This window comes from Pelodiscus sinensis, chromosome 17 (genome assembly GCF_052426305.1).
Source record: "Pelodiscus sinensis isolate ZL-2025 chromosome 17, ASM5242630v1, whole genome shotgun sequence".
Taxonomy (NCBI): Eukaryota; Metazoa; Chordata; order Testudines; family Trionychidae; genus Pelodiscus; species Pelodiscus sinensis.
Window position 1 is genome coordinate 4,534,190 of NC_143068.1, and position 27,584 is coordinate 4,561,773.

Consider the following 27,584-nt stretch of genomic DNA (forward strand, 5'->3'; position numbering starts at 1 on the left):
TCAGACAATGAGATGCCTTGTGTATAAGCAGTTGATGTCGCCATGGCCCTGGTGGACTGTGCACGAAGTTGTGCAAGTAGGTGTCTTTGCCAAAAATTGAGCATGCTAGTCTTATGCATTCTACGATCCATTTGGAGATCCTCTGGGAGGAGAAGGGGGGGGTCCCTGGGATCATCCAGTAGTTGACGCGAATAACCTGTTGGTTTTCTGGGTTTGCTTAGTTCTTTCCAGGTCGAATACAATGGCCTGTTGGAAGTCAAGTGTGTGGTGCGTGGCTTCTGTCTGGTTGGCATAAGGTTTAGGAAAGAAGACTGGTAAGTTAATAAGTTCACTGCAGTGAAATGGCGAGAGCACCTTCTGCAAGAACTTAGGGTGAGGTCAGAAGACCACCTTGTCTTGAAGGGAGGGTCTCCCATAAAGGCTGCAATTTCACTGACTCTCCTGGTGGATGTTATTGCCACTTGTAGAGCCACCTTCATGGAAAGGTGTAGCAGAGAACAAGTCACCATAGGCTCAAACAACTTCTGTGTTAAGGCTGTCAGGACAAAATTGAGGTGCCAGGCTGGAGCCGGGGTTTTGACTGGAGGGTAAGAACATAAGAATGGCGATACTGGGTCAGACCAAAGGTCCATCCAGTCCAGTACCCTGTCTGCCAACAGTGGCCAATGCCAGGTGCCACAGAGAGAGTGAACCGAACAGGTAATGATCAAGCCATCTCTCTCCTGCCATCCATCTCCACCCTCTGACAAAAAGAGGCCGGGGACACCATTCCTTACCCATCCTGGCTAATAGACATTAATGGACTTAACCTCCATGAATTTATTTAGTTCTCTTTTAAACCCTGTTATAGTCCTAGCCTTCACAACCTCTTCAGGCAAGGAGTTCCACAGGTTGACTGTGCGCTGTGTGAAGAAGAACTTCCTTTTATTTGTTTTCAACCTGCTGCCCATTAATTTCATTTGGTGACCCCTGGTTCTTATATTATGAGAACAAGTAAATAACTCTTCCTTATTCACTTTCTCCACACCACTCATGATTTTATAGACCTCTATCATATTCCCCCCTTAGTCTCCTCTTTTCTAAGATGAAAAGTCCTAGTCTCTTTAATCTCTCCTTATATGGGACCCAGTCCAAACCCCTAATCATTTTAGTTGCCCTTCTCTGAACCTTTTCTAATACCAGTATATCTTTTTTGAGATGAGACCACCACATCTGTATGCAGTATTCAAGATGTGGGCATACCATGGATTTATATAAGGGCAATAAGATATTCTCCGTCTTATTCTCTATCCCTTTTTTAATGATTCCTAACATCCTGTTTGCTTTTTTGACTGCCACTGCACTCTGCATGGACGTCTTCAGAGAACTATCCACAATGATTCCAAGATCTCTTTCCTGATTAGTTGTAGCTAAATTAAATTAGCCCCCATCATATTGTATATAGTTGAGGTTATTTTTTTCCAATGGGCATTACTTTACATTTATCCACATTAAATTTCATTTGCCACTTTGTTGCCCAATCACTTAGTTTGGGAAGATCTTTTTGAAGTTCTTCACAGTCTGCTTTGGTCTTAACTACATTGAGCAGTTCAGTATCGTCTGCAAACTTTGTCACCTCACTGTTTACCCCTTTCTCTGGATCATTTATGAATAAGTTGAATAGGATTGGTCCTCGGACTGACCGTTGGAGAACTCCACTAGTTACCCCCCTCCATTCTGAAAATTTACCATTTATTCCTACCCTTTGTTTCCTGTTTTTTAACCAGTTCTCAATCCATGAAACAAAAAACAGGACTGTGTAGCACTTTAAAGACTAACAAGATGGTTTAATAGGTGATGAGCTTTCGTGGGCCAAACCCACTTCCTCAGATCAAATAGTGGGTCTGGCCCACAAAAGCTCATCACCTATTAAACCATTGTGGGAGAAAAAATCAAAGAACTCCAATTGTGTCTAAGGGGGGACTGTGCAGAAATCAAAACTCTCTAAAAGAAAACTGCTGTAAGGGTTAAAAGTTTTCCAGACCTCTCTCCCTGTATCAGACTGAAATCAAATTAACTCTAATCAAGACCCTTACAATGCCTATTTCAAGTTCATGGATACTCCTAGTCTGTCACAATTTGTCATGTAAACCCTTATCTTTGTCACAGTTTGCCTTGTAGACTTCTCCAGTCAAGTTCTGATGTGGCTTTGTACTGTAAAACTTACTTCTAGCACTCCTGGTGTGAACAGAAACGGCTCAGAGTACTTCTGCTGAGACTTTGAGATGTTAAAGAAAACAAACAACTAAACTGTCTGAGCATACTGTATAAAGGACCCCTAAATCTGTCTCTCAGGGCTGACTGCTATTGCTCTGCTGTCAGCCTGCATGCATGCATAATAAAGTTTTCCTTCTAGGTTTCTCTCCTGCCTCACTGCTTTGACGTCCAGCCTCGGACCCTTCTGGGGGCTCTGTACCCCAGGGTAGCGAGATTTCCCCCACACCAACTTGTTAGTCTTTAAAGTGCTACACAGTCCTGTTTTTTGTTTCAGCTGCACCAGACTAACACGGCTACATTTCTACCTCAATCCATGAAAGTATCTTCCCTCTTATCCCATGACAACTTACTTTACGTAAGAGCCTTTGGTGAGGAACCTTGTCAAAGGCTTTCTGGAAATCTAAGTACACTATATCTACTGGATCCCCCTTGTCCAAATGTTTGTTGACCCCCTCAAAGAACTCTAATAGAGTAGTAAAACATGATTTCCCTTTACAGAAACCATGTTGACTTTCCCTCAACAAATTATGTTCTTCTGTGTGTCTGACAATTTTATTCTTTACTCTGGGGAATATCACATTGATCATCTACTCTGGCTTCCTATACAACTCAAATAGGATTGCCATAGGACCTTCCCTGAATTAACTGCTGTTTGAACTAGACCATGTTTAGAAAAATATCCAATTTTGATTTAAGAACTCCTAAGTGATTGATAATCCACCACAATCTTTAGTGAGGGTGTTTATTGTTTGTAACATTTTACTATTAAAAATCTTCTACATCAATTATTTATACTTAACATCTAAAAATGAAACACATGATTTGTAATCCTCAATCTGCTCTAACCCTAATCCTGAATCACAAAATAGCGGATTGGAAACAGCAATCACTGGCACAAATTCTCTGTCTTGAGGTATGAAGGAGGACAGAGGACAGATTAGATGATTATCACTTCTGGTCTTAAAGTCTATCCACTTCACCCCCTCCAAACTGTTACAAGGCCCCTTTCAGTTAGTTTGCCAACCTAAATACACACACCTACCTACTGTCTCTTAGATTTATTAAAATAATCCAGGCCAGGGCTTTTCAACCTTGCCAAATTGGGACCCTAGTTATAACAGATGTACCCTCTTATCTAGCCATAAAGAAAGAGACAATGGTCATGCCCTCTGAAACCTATTCACAAATTTCAGTCTAAGAACTTAAGCCAGTGCACTATATACCCTCACCAAGAGGATTTATGGAAATAGCAAATAACAGAAATTAGATTAATTACATAGTGAACAGTGTAAGAAAAGGAAAGAAGCAAGCATTACTTACTTTCAATTGCGTGCACTTCAAATAAGGCAGGATAGGGAAAGAAAAGAGAAACATTCAGATTTTTATACTGAAAAGCATAGATTCAGGTAAGGCTGAATTTCAAAATGACATCTTCAAGAAGACAAAAACTAATTATTTTTCTAACCAGTACTGAGCCCATGTAAATTGGTCTCACAAATCAGTTGTGGTGTTTTACCAAGGACTACTGGAGAAGGGAAAGTACCAGAAAATAATAGTTAAAAAGGAGAACGAAATGTTAGTATCTGTGCCTTAATGCTATTACTAGATTTGCCTGGCATTACTTGGGTCCTTAACTCAAATAAGTTTTGTTTTTCTTCATTTAAATCATTGTTCTAGGGTGGCGCTAGGGATGAGGGGTTCAGTATGCAGGCTGCCCTGGGGAGAGAAAACCCCAGCCCTCTCTCAATGCAGCAGTTTAGGGCCAGGGAGAAGTGCCTATCCATGGCTACTGCAGGGGCACAACCAGAGAAGGGGTGACAAATTCTGAAATATATCATAGAATCATAGAACACTAGAACTGGAAGGAATCTCGAGAGGTCATCGAATCCAGCCCTCATGGCAAGACCCAGTACTGCATAGACCATCCCTGCTAGACATTTATCTAACCTACTCTTAAATATCTCCAGAGATGGAGATTCCACAACCTCCCTACTTGTCCTATCCTCAGAGGCTAAGGAGAATAATTTTTCTCCTTCCTGCTTGTGACACCCTTTTAGATGCCTGAAAACCGCTAGCCTGTCCCCTCTCAAGTCTTCTCCTTTCCAAACTTAATTCCTTTCTCCACTCTTGCCCCCTTGCTGGCCCAATGGAGTTACAACTGTTACAGTCCTCATCTCTGGCTCCTTGCTGCCTCTCTGTGGTCATTTTACAACAGAGGTTCCCAATCTTTTTGATACCAGGGACTGGCAAACCCATTCACAAACTTTTGGCAGACCGTTAACATTTTATTTGCATATTCATTACATAAATAATGAATATGCAAATATGATGTTACCAATTCACCAAAAGCCCCTAGTGCTAGCCCTAATACCTAGAGACCTCACCCCCTCCACTACCTCCGAGTGCCAGCCAATGATCCCAGAGTCCCCTGCACCCAACCCCTCAGTGCCAGCCTCCCACCTTCAGAATCCCCCAGTCCCCCACCATCCACCCCAGTTCCAGCTTCCTGTTTCCAGAGCCCCACTGCACCCAAATCCCTCCCCCACGTGCCAGCCCTCAGACCCCAATATTAGCCTCGCCCCCAGAGCAGTGCCAGTGAGGCCACACTGGGCGATCATAGTAATCCAAGCTTTCTCTATTTTGATCTTTACCAGAACCAGGCTGATGGGAGGGATTGGTGGAAATGTGTACATCAGATCTTCGGACCACAACAGGAAGGCGGCATTGGAGACGGAAACCCTGCCTAGTCCCCTGGAGGAGCTAAACCAATGGCACTTTCTGTTGTGCCTAGGGCCAAACAGGTTCACCAGGGGAAAACTCCACCTTTGGAAGAGCTTTGATCACCAGGAGGTCCATGTGAAGTCCCAGCTCAGGTGATCTGCCAGGGCATTTCTGGCTCCAGGGAGGTGACCTGGTTCCCGATGTATGTGATGATTGATGTACAAATCCCAGAAACAGTATCTCTTGGCAGAAAGCCAATGAGCATGCTCCTTTTTGCCTGTTGATGTTAAACAATGAGGCTGTGTTGTCAGTAAGGACTCACTATTTTCCTGACAGGTGCAGCAGAAAGACCCCTGAGGGTAACCAGACCACTCTGAATTCTTTGACATTTGTGTAAGGTCACCTCCTCCAGGGTCCACATCCTTTGGGTCTGGAGATCAGAGATACACCAGCCAACCAAGGTTTGAGACATCTGACACCAGCTCGAGGGAGTGAGTGGACGTGTTAAACAGGATGTTCTCTGGACCAATCCAACACCACAGGGAAGTAAGTACTGCCAGGGGGGATGGACACAATTTTGTCCAGGTGATCCCTGGAATGGGAGTAGGCTGATGCTGCCACTGCTAAAGCAGTTGCATGTATACTCTGGTGTGATGGACCATGCACATATGTGACGCAGTGGGGGTACCTTGCTGGTTCTATGCTGGGCAGTGGGCGACCTCCACTGGCTGCTGTCTGTAGCACGACCCAGCAGGGCAGGGGATGAGTCATTATGCAAAGGGGGCTTCGAAACTCGTCAGACAGGTATCTCCCAGGGAGCGGAACAATGGGAAGAAGGGGAGTGGAGCCCTGGCTGGGGGCAGGGCTGGAAGTGAGGGAGTTAGTTTCTGGCTGGGAGCATGGAAGAGACAGCCTAGGGAAAGGGGCTGGAATTTAGGGGCCCAGTCTCCCCCATCTCAAGGGGGCTGAGGCATCCTAGGCCTGCCCTGTAACCAGATTACATCTGTGCTGTATCCTGGAGAAGCAATAAACTCCCTCTATTCTACTGGCTGGTGGAGTCTGTCTGTGCCATTATGGCGGGGCAGGAGACGGGAAAACCCCAATACACCGTCACAACATACACACTGCCATATGGCCCAACAGGCACTTACAGACCGTGGCTGTGGTCAGGGGAAACTCGGACACCTCTGTGATGGAGCTCCTTGGTGCCTGAAATCCATCTATGGGCAGGAATACTCAGTCAAGCTGAGTTGAGCACCACTCTGATGAATTCCGTCCTTTGAAAACGTACTAACACGGACTTTGTGTCACTGATTAGAAGACCCAAGAACTGATACATGGCTAGGATTTTGAAGAGAACAGGGATTTTCCAAAGGACATTTCTGATTTTCAAAACCCCCTTGTGCAGGAGTAAAGCCATGGGTGGGAGCAGTGGAGCTCAGTACATCAAACAGGGTATCTGCCAGCTTCTCAAGCTCTTCCATTGGCAACAGGTCTTAGCTAGTGGCAAGGAGCTCTTCTCAAAGCCAGTATCTGAGGCTTAGCACTTATTATGTGCATGGGAGGGTGGTGAGTGGTGCGGGCCTAGGAGGATCTCTCTGGCTACGTCCATACTGCAGGTTACTTGCGCAAGAACTGTTTTGCGCAAGAGTTCTTGTGGAAAAGGTCTTCCACAAGAGCATGTCCACAATGGCATGTGCTTTTGCGCAAGAGCATCCATGGCACTGTGGACGCTCTTGCGCAAGAAAGCTCTGATGGCCATTTTAGCCATAGGGGTTTCTTGTGCAAGAAATTCATGTTGCCTGTCTACACTGCCTTCTTGTGGAAGAGCTCTTGTGCAAGAGGGCTTATTCCTCGTGTTTTCTGACGCTGTACTGTAAATTTACTTGCACAAGAATGTGCATGCACTGCAGACGTTCTGCAAGTTTTTGCGCAAGAAAAGAATGGTTACTTACCTGTAACTGTTGTTCTTTGAGATGTGTTGCTCATGTCCATCCGAATTAAGTGTGCGCACTGCGTCTTCCAGAGTGTTTTCCCTAGTGGTACCTGTAGCGCCGGCAGGGTGCCCCCTGGAGTGGCGCCGCCATTGCGGGGCATAAGTACCCCTGCTGGTGCTCCCCCACTTCGGTTCCTTCTTGCCGGACGCTCCGATGAAGGGGAGGTAGGGAGGGAGTTGAATGGACATGAGCAACACATCTTGAACAGCAGTTACAGATAAGTAACCATTCTTTTCTTCTTCGAGTGGTTGCTCGTGTCCATTCGAATTAGGTGACTTCCAAGCTAACCCCACTTCAAAGAGGAAGGGTTGGAGCACTCAGAAAAAGAAGTTCACAAAAGTTGAACAATGCAAACAAATTTATTCAACTAAGCGAACACAGAAAAAATTGTAGAAAGTGCAATGTGACACAGATAAACATATTTACAATACAGAGCTGAGGACCGCAGAACCCACCCCTGCATCCTCCCTGGCCTGCTGTACCAGCATGTAGTGCGCTGTAAAGGTATGGAACGACGACCACGTGGCCGCCCTGCAGTGACTGGAACCTGCGCCCCCAAAGCTACAGAGGACGCCTGCACCTTGGTGGAATGTGCTGTAACCCGGGGCAGGACCTTCCCGACCAGGACATAACACTCCCTGATACACCCTGCAACCCTATTGGACAACCTCTTGGTCGATATTGGGAGCCATTTCATTCTGTCAGCGACAGCAATAAACAATTGTGTGGATCTGAGAAAGCATTTAGTCCTATCGATATAAAAAGCTAGCACACGTCTAACATCCAAGGAATGGAGCACTTGCTCCTTAGGGGAGGCGTGGGGCTTTGGAAAGAAAACTGGGAGGTAAATTTCTTGGGACAAATGGAATGCTGACACCACCTTGGGGAGAAATGCCGGATAAGGATGGAGCCTCACATTATTGTCAGTAAACACTAGGTAGGGTGGGTTTACAGTTAACGCCCTCAGCTCTGAGATCCTGTGAGCCGACGTAATGGCCACAATGAACACAACCTTCATAGAGAGGTGCTTCAAAGAACACGTGGCCAGTGGCTCAAAGGGAGGGGACACAAATCTAGACAACATGAGGTTAAGGTCCCAAGCGGGAAGAGGTGGTCTAACTGAGGGATACAACTTATCCAAACCCTTAAGGAACCTTTTGACCACAGGGTCAGAAAACAGAGAAACTCCTGCCGAACCAACATGGAAGGCGGAGAGAGATGCCACATGGACTTTGATAAAGGAGGTGGAGAGGCCACTGGACCTCAGTTCAAAGAGGTAGTCCAGAATGGACGGGACAGGTGCACTCCCCTTCTGGCTGCCAAAGACGAGAAGCGCTGCCACTTGGCTGCGTACGACTGCCTGGTAGACGGTTTCCTACCACGTAGGAGCACCATCTGTACCTCCTGGGAACATTCCCTTTCTGGTGGGGTCAGCCACGGATAAACCAGGCCGTCAGGTGGAGAGAGCTGAGATTCAGGTGAACCATGGTACCCCGTCCCAGGGTTGGGTAAGGAGATCCCAAACCAGCGGGAGCGTTACAGGCTCCTCGCTGAGCATATCCACCAAGATAGGGAACCAGAACTGCCTGGGCCACGGAGGGGCTATCAGGATGACCGTGGACCTGAAGGTCTTGACCCTGGTCAGAACCCTGGGAATTAGGGGAAATGGAGGGAAAGCATAGAGGATGCCCGCCGGCCACAGGACGGTCATGGCATCCCCCCTGGAGTGTAGCTCCGACACCTGGTGTTGCATGCCAAGGCAAACAGGTCTAGTAGGGGACAACTCCACCAGCGGAAGATTTGACCAAGTGCCAAATCTTTAAGAGACCACTCGTGGGCTCCGAAGGACCTGCTCAGAGCAACGGCCAGCAAGTTTTTGCACCCCGGCAGGTACTCTGCCTACAAAACTATGTTGTATGCTACGCACAGATCCCAGAACCACAAAGCCTCACGGCAGAGGGGAAGCAACCAGGCTCCCCACTGCCTGTAGAGGTAAAACACAGCTGCTGTGTTGTCCAGGCGGACCAGGACAGTGCGGCGAGACAGCTTCGACAGGAAGGTCTTGCAGGCTCTCCTGACTGCCCTGAGCTCCTGGATATTTATGTGCAGAGCCTGCTCTGCAGGAGACCACAAACCTTGGGTTCTGTGACACCCCAGGTGTGCTCTCCAACCCAGGTCTGAAGCATCTGTGACCAGCGTGAGCGAGGGAGGAGGTACAGTGAACGGAACCCCGCAGCACACCACCGCCTCCTGGGTCTACCATTTTAAGGAGGCTATCACCTCCGGGGGCACTGAGAGAACCATGTCCGAGAGACCCCTGGACTGGTTGAACGCCCTTGCTAACCAGGCTTGGAGAAGCCTGAGCCTCATTCGAGCATGGCGTACCACATACGTACATGCCGTCATGTGTCCCAGCAATCTCGAGCAGACCTGAGCCGTCGTGATAGGTCTTAACCGGGTTAACTCAGAGACCAACTCCACTATGGACAGAAACCTGGTTCTGGGGAAGAGTGCCCTCGCCACCCTGGTGTCCAGGAGGGCACCTACGAATTCAAGGTGCTGGGAGGGAGTCAACAATGACTTTTCCTCATTTAGTATGGGCCCCAGCCTTACGAAGAGGGCCCCTGTGAGGGAAACATGGGCCTCCACTTGTTTGTAGGAACGACCACGAATCAGCCAGTCGTCTAGGTACGGAAAAACGTGTATTCCTTTTTTGTGGAGACATGCCGCTACGACCGCCATGCATTTTGTAAAGACCCTGGGTGCTATTGAAAGGCCAAATGGAAGCACTGCAAATTGGAAGTGACATCGGGAAACAATAAAACAGAGAAACCTCCTGTGGCTGGGTCTTATTGCCACATGGAAGTAAGCGTCCTTGAGATCGAGAGTTGCGTACCAGTCTCCTAAATGTAAAACCGGGATAACAGAGGCCAGGGTTACCATTCTGAACTTGGATTTCACCACCATCTTGTTGAGGTCCCTGAGATCTAAGATGGGACAAACCCCGCCCTTGGGTTTTGGGACAACGAAATACCAGGAGTAAAACTCTCTGCCCCTCAGATGTGAGGAGAACCTCTCCACGGCTCCCTTTTGGAGGAGCACTAGCACCTCCTGACGGAGGATGCCTTCACGAAAGGTGTCCCTGAAAAGGGACGGGGTGAGCGGGTTGGAAGGGGGCGAGCCCAGGTAGGGGATGGTATAGCCATTTCTGACTATTTTTAGAACCCAGGCGTCGGTGGTGATTTCTACCCAGGCATGGGCAAACCGGGATAACCTGGCCCCAAACAGGGGGCTAGGGTGGAAGGCTGGTGCGCGACTCTCTAGCAGCCCATCAAAACTGGTGCTTGGGTTGCTGGGAGGAGCCTTGACCAACCCCACAGGGGTTGTCTCCTCTTGGGCAATGTCGACAACCCCTTGCAGACTAGGAGCCCGCAACCGCCCCCGCACCCCCACTGTGGGCACGAGGACGGCGTCTCCAGTAATCCCCACGGGGGACCTGGGACTGCGGTCTCCCCTGCTGTCTGTAGGGCAGCTGTCGATGCTGAGGGGCCAGCGTATGGATCCCTAAGGACCGAAGAGTAGACCTTGTGTCCTTAAGCGTATGGAGCCTGGAGTCAGTTTGCTCCGAAAAGAAGGCCTTTCCATCAAATGGCAGGTCCTGGATCGTGGTTTGGATGTCTGGAGGTATTCCAGACACCTGCAGCCAGGCACCACGGCGCATAACCACACCTGAGGCCATGGTGCGGGCTGCAGAGTCAACAGCATCCAGGGAAGCCTGAAGGACCGTGCAGGCAATGGTTCTGCCCTCCGAAGTCATGGCCGCAAACTCTTGACGGGTCTCGGCAGGCAATTTATCCTTAAACTTATCCATGGCCTGCCAAGTATTATATGCATAACGACTCAGCATTGCTTGCTGGTTCGCAATGAGGACTTGCACCCCGCCAGTGGCATACACCTTACGGCCCATCAGATCAAGGCGCTTAGTCGCCCATCCAGTCCAGGGCAACTACCCTCGCACCGCCCTTCCATGCCGGACTCTTGAGGCGGCACATGATCTTATTAGCCTCACTACCTCCCCTCCGTCGTCGGTTGAGGCGGAGAGGTCGAGGTCGCCTCCACCAGAGGCCGTGTTGGCACCGGTTTCGCCACAGCACCAGCACAGCCGGACGGCACCGGTCGCTTATGCAGTGGGACACTCCCCTGTGGGACCAGTACAGCTTGCCTCTTCATCGGTGCCTGCCTCGACACAGGCCAACAGGCTTCACTCGGCGCTTGACTGGAGTCGACCTCCCTCGACGCTGGGACCTCTTCCAGACCCCGTCTTGGTTGCTCCGGTGCTGTGTCACTCAGACCTTGCAGCACAGTCTACGGCACCATCACCGGTATCAGCGCTGAGCCGCTTTCCCGGGGCGCCGTTTTAGTCGTCGCCACCAGACCCTTCAGCATCAGCCTCTTCAGCACCGATGCAAGTTGCAGTACCGTTTCAGGCACCAGCATCGACCCCATGGGCCATGCCGATGCCGCCATCACCGGTGACGTCGGCCTCTTCGGGGCTCATCTCACAACCGATTCCGACTTCGGCATCACAACCGGCACCGGGACCTGTCCTCCCGGTGCAGCAACCTGCTCCAATCCGACCACTGGGCTCTGTTCTCTTGGCACCGGTTCCGCTCCTGGCACCGGGACCTGTTTTCCTGGTGCCGCAACCGGCTCCACCCTTGGCACCAGGACCTGTCCTTCCGGTGCAGCAACAGACACCACATATGGCACTGGCACCGGGACTGGTTTTCCCGGTGCCAGCACACCCCTCATCGCGTGCACGCGGGCAAACCTGAGTCTATGGCCAGGTTTGCGCCCCCTTCTCCCTCCTCGGTGGCAGGATGTTCGTCATCTGCGCCTCCCAGGCCTGAGTTAGACTACTCATCGTATTCCGATGCGGCGGCATTCAGGTCGGAGTCCTCAGTATCTTCCTCGACTCATAGATCCCATTCTCGGCACCAACGTGATCGTTCGCGGGTGCAGCAAGCTTGGCCACCTCAACCGCAATGGCCTTTCTGGACGCCATGGGCTTACCACCAGTGGCAGAGGCCTGTGCCCTCCTCTGTGGTGTCTGTCGTACCTCGGTACCTCCGGTGGTCTGGACTGTCAGTGTCAGCGTCGTCTGGTCAGGGTCGTCCTGGCGCGCGCCTGAAAGGACCTCTACTCCATCGGTGATAATAAACTTTCGGCTGCATGCGTAACAATTGGTACTCCCTTTATCTAGAGTGTTAGACCCCGTGCACTTGGGTCAACACAAGAGATCTCTGAGAGGCCCCGAAAACGACAGATGCAGGCAAGGTTTGAAATCAATCGAGCAGGTTTATTGTTAATGCGAAGCTCTACCCGTTGGTAACAGAGATGAGTACGATGTTACACCACTGGGCACTATGGCCCACGTTGACAAGGTACCAACACCGGGCAGGCCTATTGCCATATATCAGATATTAACAGCAGTTAGTCAAAGTTAAGCTACTGTGCAGTCTGTAAGTTTAGGCAATGACACCTGCCGTTCAGGCGCCTAGTGCACCCCCCAAGGTCGGCCGGAGAGCACCCTCTGCGGTGTCCTTTTATAGACAGGTACAAACAACTTACATCACTTCTTTACGTACCAGGTTATCACCCTCTGTTGCCTAGCTACCACCCCTCACCTTATGGAAGGGGGGCTTACTTACTATCCTTCATGCTGTCAATCCCAACCTGGTCCTGAACGTAGGTCGGTATGTGCATTAGTTTTTAGGGAGTTTTTGTACCAAGACATTTCTTATTAAGATGTTCCATTACTCCCCTTTGGCTTACAGTCTGTACCCAGTGCCTCCCTGTGTCCTTCCATGCTTGACCTAACTTACACAATCACACAGTTATCAATAGGGCCTCTTTCTTGGCTCCTATGTTACTGAACCAAAGTTTTGCTCATTAGATTGCATGCCTGTTGCTGTTTCCATGTTGCAGGCCTTAGGCCTGCTGACTCCATGTTACTGACCCTCCACTTACTACAGTGTCCAGTGGCTTGGGGCACCGTGCGCAACCGTTGGCATCGCTGTCACGACCCTTTCCTTCCCCCCAGAGGTCGGTTGCTACGGATGCCGCTGCTGAGCCACAGGCCTCGGTGCCGGATCCGCTTCCGCAAGTGGTGCCGCCTGCCCAGCCGGCTCTTCGACCGGGCCCTACACTGGATCTGGTATCTGTCCAGGAGTCGTCGTCATCGTCTCCTGATGAAGCCTTGGCGGATCCCACACCGGCGCTGCTGCACCGTGGTGGACGAGGACGTGTGCCCCGGAGACTCCGCACTGCAGTGTAGGCCAGACTTGGACTTCCGGCTCGGAGACCTACCATGGGACGCTCTTGACCTCTTCGGTGCCAGGGAGTGAGGCCGATACCGAACCCTTGATACCAAGGCTCGGTTTCGAGATGGAGCCTCACGCGTGGACGCCGGTGCACTGCGCACCGCAGAATGTCCAGCCGGTGCCGGCTGTAAAGCCGCCTCCATGAGGAGAAATTTTAGATGAGAGTCTCTTTCCTTCTTAGAGTGCGGCTTAAATGACTTGCAGATCATACAGGCATCTGTAAGATGGGGCTCGCCCAGACACTTCAGACAACTGTCGTGAGGGTCTCATTTAGGCATAAACTTTGCGCAGACAGCACACGCCTTAAAGCCCTGCGACCCTGGCATTCCTCACCCCCAAAGGGGGAGACGAAAACAAAGAGACAGTAACTATCTAACTAACTGAACTATCTACAATGCTAAGAGAAACGGAAACCATTAACTGAACTAACAGAGAGACACGCTCAAACGACTGTCACGGGCGGTAAGAAGGAACTGAGGTGGGGGAGCACCGGCAGGGGTACTTATGCCCTGCCACGGCGGCACCACTCCAGGGGGGCGCCCTGCTGGCACTACGGGTACCACTAGGAAAAACGCTGTGCACACAGTGCGCACACCTAATTTGAATGGACATGAGCAACCACTAGAAGAAGAACAGCTGTTCTTGCGCACTATGACTTCCTCAATGGTCCCAGGAGCTGTCATGGACTGATACCATCGGTGTTAGTGCCACTGGAGTTCTGTGCCACGCACAAGGCATCCAGGGTTGACAGCATGTCGAAGTGACAGAGACCTTCATTGCGTCCAAGTTTAACTGGCCCATTTTACTTGATCTAGGGCCCAATTCCCAAACAGAGGTGATGAGGGTCTTACCTTTCCTCCTGACTTATCCTTTCCTTTATGTGATGTCAACTCAACCCCTCATTGATGCTTTCAGTTTCTTGGTCAATGCCAGCTTGAAAATAGCAGCAATGGGGCACTGTGCACCAAAGCAATGGTGCTCAAGGTCGACTTCTACACCAGCATCAGGGTTAGCCTCAACTCCATTAAGAGATCGCAAAGGCAAATGTCTCTCTCCGCTTTAGTCCAGTGCTTAAATGATTTTCAAATTTGGCACTTATCACTAACGTACCCCACACTGAGATGTCTCAGGCAACTATTATGTGGGTCACTAATAAATATAGGACACCTTCACTCTTTGCAAAGTTTGAAGTCTGAGGATTGGGCCATGCCCCATTCATAAGCTAAGTACAATGCAGGACAACTACAAACTATTACTAAAACTATAATGCTAAGTAGAACTACATACAAGAAAAGTACAGCATTTGCAAGAACAAGTAGAGAACAAGACTGGCTGACGCCACAGCAGTTCTGTTGCACCATCACTGGTGGCAAGAAGGAACTGAGGGTGAGGGGAACATGCAACACCCCTTATATCGCACCATAGCGGCACCATTCCAGGGAGATACCAGAGCTACTCTCCCACAGATATTGCTGAGGAAAAAACTTCTGGCACAGCGCATGTGGTGAGCGCACACAGCTGATGTGCAATGGACATGAACAATCACTCAAAGAAAAACTGGTGCACAGAAGTAGATACATCTATTTATTCAATTATTTCAAATTGCCAGTACAAGACTGTCACTGATTCCTGCCAGGTATGTCTGTATTCTAGAATACAGACATGAGTGATGTATGATGTTAGTAAGACTTGGCTCTTGCCATCCCTTTTAGTCACTAAGCAGAGAATGTTTAGGTGACTATTAGGGTCCACTACATTGAAGCTGGGAGTGAGCCTCCCACTCCAGACACACAGGTAAGCGCTAGCACAGCTTGAGCTAGCAAGCTAAAAATAGGTGTGTGGACATTGTAGCTCTGATGTAGACTAGCCATCTGAGCTCAGAGCTGAGGAGTCTGGTAACCTTCAAAGCTTATGGGGCTGCCCAAACTGCACACCCACATGGCTCTTGTTAGTGTGCTTGCTCAAGTCCCACAAGAATGGATCTGTGTACCTGGGTTAGGAAGCTGGCTCCCAGTGCAGACATGCCCTTACAGATCTTTTGTGAATAAACATACTTCTGACAACATGGCAGATAAAATTCCATCTGGATAAATACGAGGTAATACACATTGGAAAATATAATCTCAACAGAATGTTAAGAACTATTAGGAAAGGGAATTCTGTGCCAAAAATTGAAAATTCTGGAAAAATTCATTTATCAAAATAACAATATAATCACTCCAATTTTAATTACTTTGGTTATTTGTTTTAAAATACTTTAAAACAAGTATATCAACAAATCACACTAAAATAAAAAGACCCCCTCCACAAAGTAGAGAGTTAAAAGAAACCCCCTATGACAACCCAGTTCCAGTTTGGGGATGCTAGACAGGGCGGCATGGGGCTTCCAGAGTCCAGACACCAGCACTCTCCTTGCCTCAAGACCAGCCATGGGACCTTCCAGAGCCCAGCCATGGGGCAGCCCCTAGCTCAGATACCTATATTTCCAGAACCTTTACTCCTCCCCACAGCTTCTTTACTGTCCATCTGGGGAACATAGTGTGGTGTGGCCCTGTCTTTCCTCACTCTTTGCTTGAGCTGGATCTCCTGAGCTCTCTCCCATCTCCAAGAGAATAAGGATCAAGCAAGACAGCCAGGGTATGCAGATCTTTCATCTCCAACGAGCTGGGTGCTCCACTCATTGAAAACTGGGATTTGCATAGTCCAGTGGCCCCTAGTGATGGTCAGAATTTCTGCACTCCAATTATGTGTGAAAAACATGGAATTCTGCACCAATTCTGCTTTGCGCAATGGCCAGAATTCCACCAAGAATAATATGAGAAGACATTAAAAAGAATGGTACTAATCATCTTAGAAAAGTGATTAGGAAGAAATGACAAACGTCTACAAAATCATGAAAAGTGTGGAAAAAGTGAATCCTTAGAGCCTTAGACCGTAGTCCATCCTGCACTTTTCAGAACACTGAGCTATCCACATTCTCCATACTTGCTTATCAGCTGCCATGTGACCTAAGTCCTGCCATTTCAAATTAATTTTTTCTATGTTGTTGATAATTGTACATTTCGAAGGCATTCTAGGTCAGAGGTGGGCAAAGGGGCCTCCGCAGGCCGGATCAAGTCCGGCAAGTGGGTTGATCCAGCCCGCAGAGGCCCCACCACTCCCCTGCCCCGAGGCCAATTGGGGGGGGGAAGCACCACACACTCCTGGTAGGGAGTCTCCTTCCACCCCCCCGGGGCCTGAGCGCCCCCCCCCCCCACCAGACCAATAATGATCTGTGGGTAGGGAAGCAGGGAAGTATATTGGCCCCGCCCCTTCTGCTTGAGGCCCTGCTCTTTCTGGTGGAGTCCAGGGCCACTTTAAAAATTTCTGAAGTGGCCCCGGCAAAAAATTATTGCCCACCCTGATCTAGGTCTACCCTATTTCTTGCTGGATTTTCTGGCTTCCAACTGAGAGCTATAATCAGAAATTTGTTATGCTCCATTCATAACATATGCTCTAGCTATTGATGACTTATCTTACAAATTATTTGTGATAGAGATCATGCTTTAGCCATTTTTCTTACCTCATTGTTCTTTCTTCTTTCCTCATAGCTTATTCCTAATATTCTCTGCAAGCACTTACGATGAAATGCATTTAACTTCTGAACATCTGTTTTCTTAAGGTGCTAGGTTTCACTGCCATAGCTTGCTATGGCTACAACGACAGCTGAGTAAATGCTTAGTTTTGTATATGGGGATAAGCATTAAATTTCCAAAAGTTCCTAAGCTTACCAAAGGCTGTGTTCACTTTCTGATCCTTATTCTGGTTTCCTCAGAGCAATTATCATCTTGCCTTATTAATCTTCCAAGATATTTCAGTCAATCTACCCTCTCTATTTATTCATTGTCGATTTTGATGTTTAAACCCATATATCAAATTACAATAGTTTTACATTTCTTTATATAGAATCACAGTCCTACCTTCTCCATCATTTCTTTAACTTCATTTGTGCATGCTTGAAGTCCTTAAGCATTATTATATAGAAAAGCAATGTCATCAGTGAAATCTAGAAAGAATAATCTTGATTGATTCCACCTTAAGGCATATCTGTCTTGGGGTATGTTTAGACTACAGGCTTTTGTCAACAAAGGCTTTGTCGACAGATACAGGCAGTCCCCGGGTTACGTACAAGATAGGGACTGTAGGTTTGTTCTTAAGTTGAATCTGTATGTAAGTCGGAACTGGCGTCCAGATTCGGCCGCTGCTGAAACTGATCAGTTTCAACAGCGGCTGAATCTGGACGCCAGTTCTGACTTACATACAGATTCAACTTAAGAACCCCAGGCATCCCCAAGTCAGCTGCTGCTGAAACTGATCAGCGGCTGATTCCAGGAAGCCCGGGGCAGGGGCTTCCTGTAGTCAGCCACTGGTCAGTTTCAGCAGCGGCTGACTTGGGGATGCCTGGGGCAGAGCAGCTGGGGTGCTGCTGGGTTGGTCCAGTAGCGCCGCCGCTCCTCGGCGCTACTGGACCAACCCAGCAGCACCCAAGCTGCTCTGCCCCAGGCGTCCTGATTCAGCTGCTGCTGAAACTGACCAGCAGTGGCTGAATCAGGACGCCTGGGGCAGAGCAGCTGGGGTGCTGCCCGGTTGGTCCAGTAGCGCCCAGAGCGGCGCTACGGGACCAACTGGCAGCGCCCCAGCTGCTGTACCACAGGTGTCCGGAGCAAAGCCGCGGAGCACGGGGGCAGTAGGACAGCCCAGACGCGCCGTGACTGTCCTGCTGCCCTCGGGTTCCGTGGCTTTGCTCTGCTTTGCCCCCCCCCCCCGTCCCCCTGGTCAGCCCTGTCCGCTGCCCGCGTGTTCCGCCGCTTTGCTTCCTCTCCCTGGTCTGCTGGAGACCAGGGAGAGGAAGGGCCCGTTCGTAACTGCGGATCCGACATAAGTCGGATCCGCGTAACTCGGGGACTGCCTGTACTGTCAACAAAGCTTCTGCCAACAAAGAGTGTCTAGACTACATCCAGTTCTGTCGACAAAGCAAGCCGTTTTGTCGACATGAGAGCGTAGATGCAAAGGACAGTGTAGATGCAATAACGCCTTCTGTCAATGGAACTCTGTCGACAAAAGGCATTATTCCTTGTAGAATGAGGTTTATTGCCATCGACAAAACTGCCGAGTTCTGTCAACATTATGTCGACAGAACTCGGCAGTACTGTAGACGCAGGTATAGTTTAGTCAACAAAAGTCCACTTTTGTCAACAAAAGCCTGTAGTCTAGACACCCTTGGGGTATGATAGGAAAGGAAGAGTGTGTAGAAGAGGTATGATGGCATTATACAGGCAGTCCCCAGGTTACGTACAAGATAGGGACTGTAGGTTTGTTCTTAAGTTGAATTTGTATGTAAGTCGGAACTGGTACATATTGTAGGGGAAACTCTAGCCAAACATTTTTTTTAGTTTTGGATAGCATAGGGAAAGGTTAACTCCCCTCTAATGTTTGTTTTGCTGTCTGTTCCCCTGTTCAGAAGATTTCACATCTATTTCTGTCCCTGTGACAAACTCAGGACTAAAGGAGTAACTCATCAAATACCAAACAGCTCTGCACCATGCTTTGAGCTAATAGCTTTATTTCCACACACCACCCAGGGTTCTAGGAGGAGGGTCCTTTTTTTGCTAACACAACGAGGCCAGCACTTTGTTTATTTTGGTGGAGTCTTTGTTTGCCCAGGGAGCCCAGCATGTATAGGGGGAGGAGGGGCGGAGAGGCTGCTTTTGTCTGCTGTTCGGCAGCCTGTTGCTCAGGGGAGGGGGCAGCCTGTTGCTGGCAGGGGGCAGGGGGGAGGCGTGCAGGATGCGAGGCCGCGGGGGGGGGGGGGGCAGCGGGCGTGGGGAGGCACTTTTCCTCTGCCCGGCAGCTCTGCGGGATCCCTGTCCCTGTGGCCAGCTGCTGCAGGCAGAGGCCAGTTGGAGCCGGCCGAAGAGGAGGAGGAGGTGGATTCTAGGACCCAGGTGAGCGAGCCCCGGGGACGCTGCTGCGGGGGCAGCCTGTTGCTGGCACAGGGGTGGGGGGGGGCAGCGGGCGTGGGGAGGCACTTTTCCTCTGCCCGGCAGCTCTGCGGGACCCCAGTCGGAGTCGGCCCGAGGAGGAGGAGGATCCTAGGACCCAGGTGAGCGAGCCCCGGGAATGCTGCTGCGCATGTGCGGGAGTTGCCTCACCCCGTTCGTATCTAGGGATCCGACGTAAGTCGGATCCACGTAAGTCGGGGACTGCCTGTACCTTAAAAAATGCCATTACTTGCTTTAGAACTACTTACAATTAGAAAGAACAGGATAAATTACAAGTCAGGGTAGTGGTCTGTTATAAAGAGCTACTCCCTGTTCCCTCATCTATCTATAATGTGTAGATATTACATTTGTGCCATTTGTACTATGGTGGATGTCAATCCGGGAAAACCATGTTTAAGAGCTCAGGAAGTCACTAGTAAAACATCTTTAGCGCTCCTAAAATTGATGGATGATAATTTTCTAACACAAAAAGTGTTTCAAACACTGAAGGGTAATTCTCTATTAGATCTTATTTTGATGGATCGGGTAGATTGATGACTGCAATAAAAATTAGGTTGTCTAGGGGCAAGTGATCACTATCTAATTTCATTTGCTAAATGCTAACAGAATATAACAGTGCCCTGTTCACTAATATATATAAATAAATTCTTGGTGCTTTCAATAGGTAAAATTACAAAAACTTTAAACAATCATGAGTAAAATGAGAATTAAGAACTATTTAAGCATAAAAATGTGAACAGTTGAGAACTGTTTGGAAATGCTTTACTGGATTTCTCAAAATGCAAGATATTATGAAGAAGCAAAAATGCGTCTTTGGTTTAAAAACTCACCATAGCCAAGAAGAGAGGCAAAAGCAGAAATTTAATATATAAGAGTATATTAGTGCTTTGCTGATAGTAGTGAATACCAATGAGCAATTAAAAATGCAGTCAACTGACAAGAGAAGCTAAAAGTATCAATGAAAATTCTATGGCCACTGGGGTTAAGGACAATGAGAAGGAATTACAGGAAGTCCCCGGGTTATATGGATCCGACTTACATCGGATCCCTACTTACAAACGGGGTGAGGCAACCCTGCACTAGCTGCTTCCCCCCAGCAGACCAGGGAGACGCGGAGCGGCTTCTCTCAGCAGACACCTCAGCTTGAGAATAAAGGACTGAGGGAATTGAGGTGTGGGAGAATAAAACTGAGCTCTGGAGAAATGTTTGGCTAGCGTTTCCCCTACAATATGTACCAGTTCCGACTTACATACAAATTCAACTTAAGAACAAACCTACAGTCCCTATCTTGTACGTAACCCGGGGACTGCCTGTATTTAAATACATATCACGAATAAACAATATCTTAACAATGGTAAAGATCTGAAACGAGACAAGGATGGTAAAATTATCAATCATGACCAAAAAAAGACAGAAGTATTCAATGAATATTTCTGTCTGGATAAAACAAAGAAGCTGAAGGATGTATTCACATCTTACAGTTGTAACCGAAATTGGAAAAGATTCAGAAAAGGGCAACAAAAATGATTAGGGGTTTGGAATGGGTCCCATATGAAGAGAGATTAAAAAGACAAGGACTTTTCAGCTTAGAAGAGAGGAGACTAAGGGGGAGGAGATATAGCAGAGATCTATAAAATCATGACTGCTGTGGAAAAAGTAAATAAGGAAAAGTGATTTACTTATTCCTACAATATAAGAACATGGGGTCACCAAATGAAATTAATAGGCAGCAGGTTTAAAACAAAAGGAAATTTTTCTTCACTCAGTGCACAGTCAACCTGTGGAACTCCTTGCCAGAGAATGTTGGGAAGACTAGGACTTTAACAAGGTTCAAAAGAGAGCTAGATAGATTCATGGAGGCAAGGTCCATCAATGGCTACTCTGTTTGTCTGGAAATGAATGACTCAAGAGCGATCACGTGAGGATTACCTGTTGTGTTCCCTCCTTCTAGGGCATCTGTAGTGGTGCCACTGTCAGCAGATAGGATACTGGGCTAGATGGACCTTGGTCTGACCAGTATGGCTGTTCCATGTTCCTATATGTTCTTAAGTAACTAGATGATTTACCTGTGTTGCTTAGGTACTCCAGGGAAGGAAGCTGGGAATGGGGGGAGGGGTGCAGGAGGCAGGACAAGGAGTTCAGGAGTCAGGGCAAGAGCTTGGGAGGTGTAGCAGGCACAGGGAGGGATTGGGGAGGGAAGAAGTTAGGGCAGGAGGTGGGAAGCTCAGAGCCAGAGGATGGGTGCACGACCAGCCAGTAGTGGTGTTCCTTGGGGCTGTCAGGACAGTGGGGTGCACTTCTTTGCTACCCCCTGTGGTATTCAGCAGTATAACTGCCCCCAAGCTTGATACCCCATTGTGGTCATTTTGGAGTCCCCTGCCCTCACAACAGGACTAAGCACCATCTAGATCACTGTTTCCCAAATGGTGCTCTGCGGAACCCTGGGATTCCGCGAAGTGAAAGTAAGGATTCTGCGAGAACCTGATCACCCCCCCCCTTAAAGAGACAGAGACGCCGGCTCCTTCTCCAGTTTCCCACCAGCACCTCCCTTCCCGCACTGCCATGCTGCATTTCCAAAGCCTGCTCGGAACATGACTGATTGCATTTTGGCCCCCAGGTCCACTCCCCTGTGGCGGGTTTTTCTTTTTTTTGCTTGACAAATTTCCTCCCCAGCTGTAGGGGTTCCTCAAAATTCTTCTGAGTTTAAAAGGGTTCTGTGGCCAAATAAAACTGGGAAACACTGATCTAGATCATCCCTGATATATGTCTATCCAAATTGTTCTTAAATATCTCCAGTTACGGAAATTCCACAACCCCCGCTATGCAATTTATTCCAGTGTTTAACCACCCTGAGTTAGGACTTTTTTCCTAATGTCCAACCTAAACCTCCCTTGCTGCAATTTAAGCCCATTGCTTCTCGTCCTATCATCAGAGGCCAAGGAGAACAATTTTTCTCCCTCCTCCTTCGAACACCCTTTTAGGTACTTGAAAACTGCTGTCATGTCTGCTCTCAGTCTTCTCTTTTCTAAACTAAACAAGTTCCAGTTCTTTCAGTCTTCTCTCATAGGTCATGTTTTCTAGACTTTTAATCATTTTTGTTGTTCTCTTCTCTGCACCTTCTCTAGTTTCTCCACATATTTCTTGAAATGTGGCTCTCAAAACTGGATACTCTAACTGTGGCCTAGTCAGTGCAGAGCAAAGCAAAAGAATTAACCTTCCTAGACAGTCACTTCCCAAGCTGTATGTGGGAAACTGATTGTTCCTTCCTAAGTGAAGTACTTTGCATTTGTGTGTATTAAACTTCATCCTATTTACCTCAGACCATTTATCCAGTTTGTCCAGATCATTTTGAATTATGACCCTATCCTCCAAAGCACTTGCAACCCCTCCCAGCTTCTTGTCGTCTACAAACTTAATAAGCATACTCTCTATGCCAATATCTAAATCATAGATGAAGATATGGAACAGAAAAGGTCCCAAAACACACCCCTGTCAAATCCCACTTATTATGCCCTTCCCACAGTCCTACCTTTCCATTTGATGAGAAACAATCGCATTCCATGAACATCCCATTGTCCTGGCATAACCAAGCCCTGACCTTGCTTTAAATTATAAGAAGAGGAAACTGCATACCAAATTTGATGGTCTTAGCTCTTACCATGTAGGCAGAGTTCTTGAACAAACAGACTCACGGACGAACAGACAGACAGACACACACACAGATGCACAAACTCTCTCAAATATATATTAGAAGATGAAACACTTTCTATTCAATCAGTAATTAGGGAGATTTTTTATAATATTCAATAACTGCTGTTTTAACAATCTATAGGAATGGAGATAAATTTGATTCAGGATTAAAATAATTGTCCAAAGAGCTCTCTGAACCATTAATGTTGAGTTTTAACAAAGCTTAGAACAGTGAAGAAGTTCCAGAGAATTTTAAAAAAAGTTATTGTTATGCCAGCTTTTTAAAAGGGTAACAGGATGATCCAGAAAACATATGCTGGTTAGCATGATCTGGAACGTGGAAAAGTGAATTTGAGGTGCAATGAATGAAGAATAAAAGATAGTGGCATAATTAATGTGATTCAACATAATTTTATATAAAATAGGTCTTATAAAAATTCTGTATTTGTTTTGATTGGATTGCAAGTTTGGTTGATAAAGGTAACTGTGTTGACATAATGTGCTCCGGTCCAGAATTCCTACTACGCAGTCAGCAGCTAAAGACATTCAATCTGTTTAATTTATCCAACAAAAGGTCAAGGGGTGCTTTGAGCACAGCCCATCAGTCCCCAGAGAGATTTCTGATAGTAGCCAGCTCTTTATTCCAACAGAAAGAGGCATGAAGAAATCCAATGATTGGAAACTGAAGCTAGACACATTTGACTAGAAATAATGTTCTTATTATTCATAATAAGTGTACAGGAGTATCATGGATTCTCCAACAGATCTATAAATCAAGACTGGATGTCTTTGTTAATGCAGAAATGATTGGGTAAAGTTCTTTGGGATGGGTTAGAAAAGTAGTCAGTTTAGATTATTATAATGGTTCCTTCTAGCCTTAATATATAAAAAATAATTTCAGCTTTTTCTGTAGAAAAGTCAGTTTTCTGATAGAACCTATCAATAATTTGTTTAACTTGGGTTCCAAGTATCCAATAGCCTGTACATAATCACAGGGAGAAAGCTGAGTGACATCGGAATTGCCCCAAGTGCCAGTATACCAACCCCAACGTCTCGTTTTTCATAAGTTTTCAGTAATTAGATGGTCTATTGCAGCTCCCTATCCTAAAACAAAAGCACTTCAAGACTGAGAAAGCACAGCATTAGAAATTCTGCAAGACACTTTGTGAAACTGACCACCACCTAATGCCTTCTGAACTGGCTGAGGAAGCTTGATCACCACACTGAGACCAGGCAAGTAATGGCTGTTTAACCTAACTGGAGCAGGCTCACTTGTCAATGAATATGTATAAGGCCATTAGCTCCAGGATCCTCATTTTTCAGCAGCAACATGGATTCCAGAAAGCTCAAAGTGGAGTGGAGAAAGGAAAACTGAAGCAGTATGTATATCTAGGATTGCTCCTATAACTGTAAAAACTTGGGTAGGTTGAAAAACACATGGTAGTGAATATACTCCACAAGCAATGCCAGAAATCTGATGAAAACCCCGGTGGCTGCAGTTAGCACGTTGTTTTGAAGATTATCCCTCAGTCTGAACTTGAGACATCACTAGTGCAGCTGCCTTATTGAGGTGTCGAAGTACTTATCTGAAAAGACAAGTGTTTGAACTAATCTTGAGAATTTACGAAAAGAATTCTGATATGCAGTTACCATGTGGAATTGAGCTCTAATAGGCTAGTTGAGTCTTTTCAGATTTCAAATAGGCACCCCTTTCCTTTTCTGGACCAAGAAAAAAAAAGAATCTTTTAACAAAAAAGTTTTTCAGTTACAACCAAATCCCTTCTCCTTCAACAATTTTTAATTTGAAGGAACTCCTCAAAAGAAAGAGGTGTGCAGCATTCTGTGGCACTAAATAACTCCTCCCCAACCTTCCTATTATAGTTAAAGGCATAGTTTCATAAAGCTTATCCTCTGCATACAGTTTGCAATAACTACACAGCCCTATCCAACATTCTACAAGACTGTTCTATCCCTTCCACCCTCTCTATACTGACTAGAGTCATTATCATCGTATTCATGCTCCTGATGTGGGTACAAGACCTCATCAGACGCATATAATCAGATAGTTATGCTGAATTCATCCACTGTATATAAAGGGAATTATGTGTCCTAACTAGAGTAGGTCAACTAGTCTCTGCTCACACCTAATGCCAGGGCCAAGCCTAGGGATGCACGGGAACCCCCAAGACAATCCCCCTCTCTTTGTCCCAGTCCTTGTCCCGTCCCATCTCTTCCTGCCCTTGCTCCGCCCCACCCCATTCCCAATCTTCCCCAAAGCCCTTGACCCCTCCTCTTTTGAGCAAGGCTGGGAGTCTGGTGGAGTGGAGTGGAGCCAGTCATGCTGGTGCCCACCCCCCTACTCTGCCCAGGCCTCTCATCCCCCGATGCAGAAGGCCCCCCAAGTGCACAGAGAAGTTAATATTGGCTTTTAAGGCACTTCACATTATTTTAAATCTATAAATATGGATCTGCATATACCACATAATGGATTGTTGCATGGTGCAGCAGATAAGGGTAGAGATTAAAAGTCTTTGTCAAAAACTTAACTCTGAACACTAGAATTTACAATATTAGGTTTGTGGAACTGCAACATTTTATTAAGTTACATAAATACTTCTCATCTTAAATCTATTTTAAATATTCTTGTTTGAAAGCCATATATATTAAGGCATAAATTAAAACACTATTATTACAGAAATACTAACTTGCCTAACTTCCATATAAAATAACTTGAATTGCTTTAAAATTCTTCATGTAACATTTTTGGACTGAACACACAAAGCTTATTATAGCAGAAAAGTGGTGCTTAATTAGATGAGACAAACTGGTTCTACATAGTTGTGGCTTATTTTTGGTCCTACATCCTCCCAGTTCTTCCTCCACCCAACATTTCTCTACTTGCTTCTGATGGTTTTCCCCTCCTATCATGACACTTCTGCCAATTAATGGCAGTGCTACTTCAGACAACTTTATTCATCTTAGTTCATACATGGGAATCAGAGGGAAATATTCAGAGAAAACAAATACGCCAGAAAGTCAGGAAGCCAAAAGAAAAAAAAAACTGACATACTTTACCATGGACATGAGATTGCTGAAAGCTTTTTCCAGGTGCAAAGTGAAAGTTTCCAGCTACCTGCAGGAAATGCATAGAGCCGAGATGTCAGACATCGTATTCATGCACCAAATTTGATGTGTGTGGGGGCTATGCAGATTGAGCAGAATCTAAGTTCACATTTAAAATACATACAATATTTCCTGCTTATGGATATAATCTTCTTAATGTGACCAAAAAGTAACAATGCAACATGCAGCAAGCCTGAAATAATGACTCTGAGAGGCAAGAATTTCACCAGAATTTCACCAGAATATCAAAACAAGAGAATAAGTTAATATCAACATTAACTATTTCACGACTGACCATTTTTGCCAGACACAACCATGAAGATATGAGAGTGAAGTCCACAGTGGTAGGAACTGAAAGGTACTGCAGGGCTGATGAGAGTAGACCCCTATGAAAGGGGAAGAGAAACAGAAAAGGAAGATGAGGAAGGAAAAGAAACTAAAGAAGAGTAAGTGTGTTGGCCCTAAAAGGTAATGCATATTTCCAGAGTGAGGTTAAATGTGACAATAAAGCACTGAACAAACAAGAATAGATAACTAGAAGGTCAGCCAAGGGGCTGAAGGGAGTTAGATGCCAGTTCCCCAAACTTCTGATAGCAATTGGACCCTTAACTCCTTTAGGACCCTTTGAATTTACTGAAGTCTAAATAATAAGATGGGTGAACTAGCGTGCCTCGTGTTAAAGGAGGATATTGATATAATAGGCAACACAGAAACCTGGTGGAGTGAGGACAATCAATGGAACACGATCATTCCGAGTACAAAATATATTGGAAGGCCAGAATAGGTCGTGTGGGTGTGGGAGTGGCACTACATGTGAAAGAAAATGTAGAATCAAGTAAAGTAAAAATCTTAAATGAATCAACATGTTCCATAGAATCTCTATGGATAGTACTTCCATGCTCTAATAAGAATATAACAGTAGGGATCTATTATCGACCACCTGATCAGGATAGTGATAGTGACTATGAAACGCTAAGGGAGATTAGAGAGGCTCTCAAAATAAAGAACTTAATAATAGTGGGGGATTTCAATTATCCCCATATTAAGTGAGTACGTGTCACATCAGGACAAAAGGCAGAGAAAAAATTTCACTACACCTTAAATGACTGCTTCTAGGAGCAGCTGGTACAGGAACCCATAAGGGAAGAGGCAATTCTCGATTTAGTCCTGAATGGAGCATAGGATCTGTTCCAAGAGGTAACTATAACAGGACCACTTGGAAATTGTGACCATAATATAACAACATTTAACATTCCTGTGGTGAGAAGGACACCTCAGCAGCCCAACACCGGGGCATTTAATTTCAGAAAGGGGAACTATGCAAAAATGAGGTTAAACAAATTAAAAGGTAGAGTGACTAAAATAAAATACCT

General features: G+C 46.8%; 1 protein-coding gene across 6 annotated transcripts in view; it reads right to left on the bottom strand.

The window, feature by feature from the left end:
* Nucleotides 1–27,584, bottom strand: part of ERGIC3 (ERGIC and golgi 3) — an 84,942-nt gene that overhangs the window by 27,381 nt on the left and 29,977 nt on the right. For 3 of the 6 annotated variants that reach the window (XM_075901419.2, XM_075901422.2, XM_075901423.2), the window contains 2 exons: nt 26,164–26,221; nt 3,577–3,591 (listed from right to left, as the gene is read on the bottom strand). In XM_075901419.2, the coding sequence (XP_075757534.1) occupies nt 3,577–3,591; nt 26,164–26,221 (73 nt within the window). The remainder of the gene's footprint in view (nt 1–3,576; nt 3,592–26,163; nt 26,222–27,584) is intronic. The other 3 variants (XM_075901424.2, XM_075901420.2, XM_006126684.5) reach the window with 1 other exon arrangement.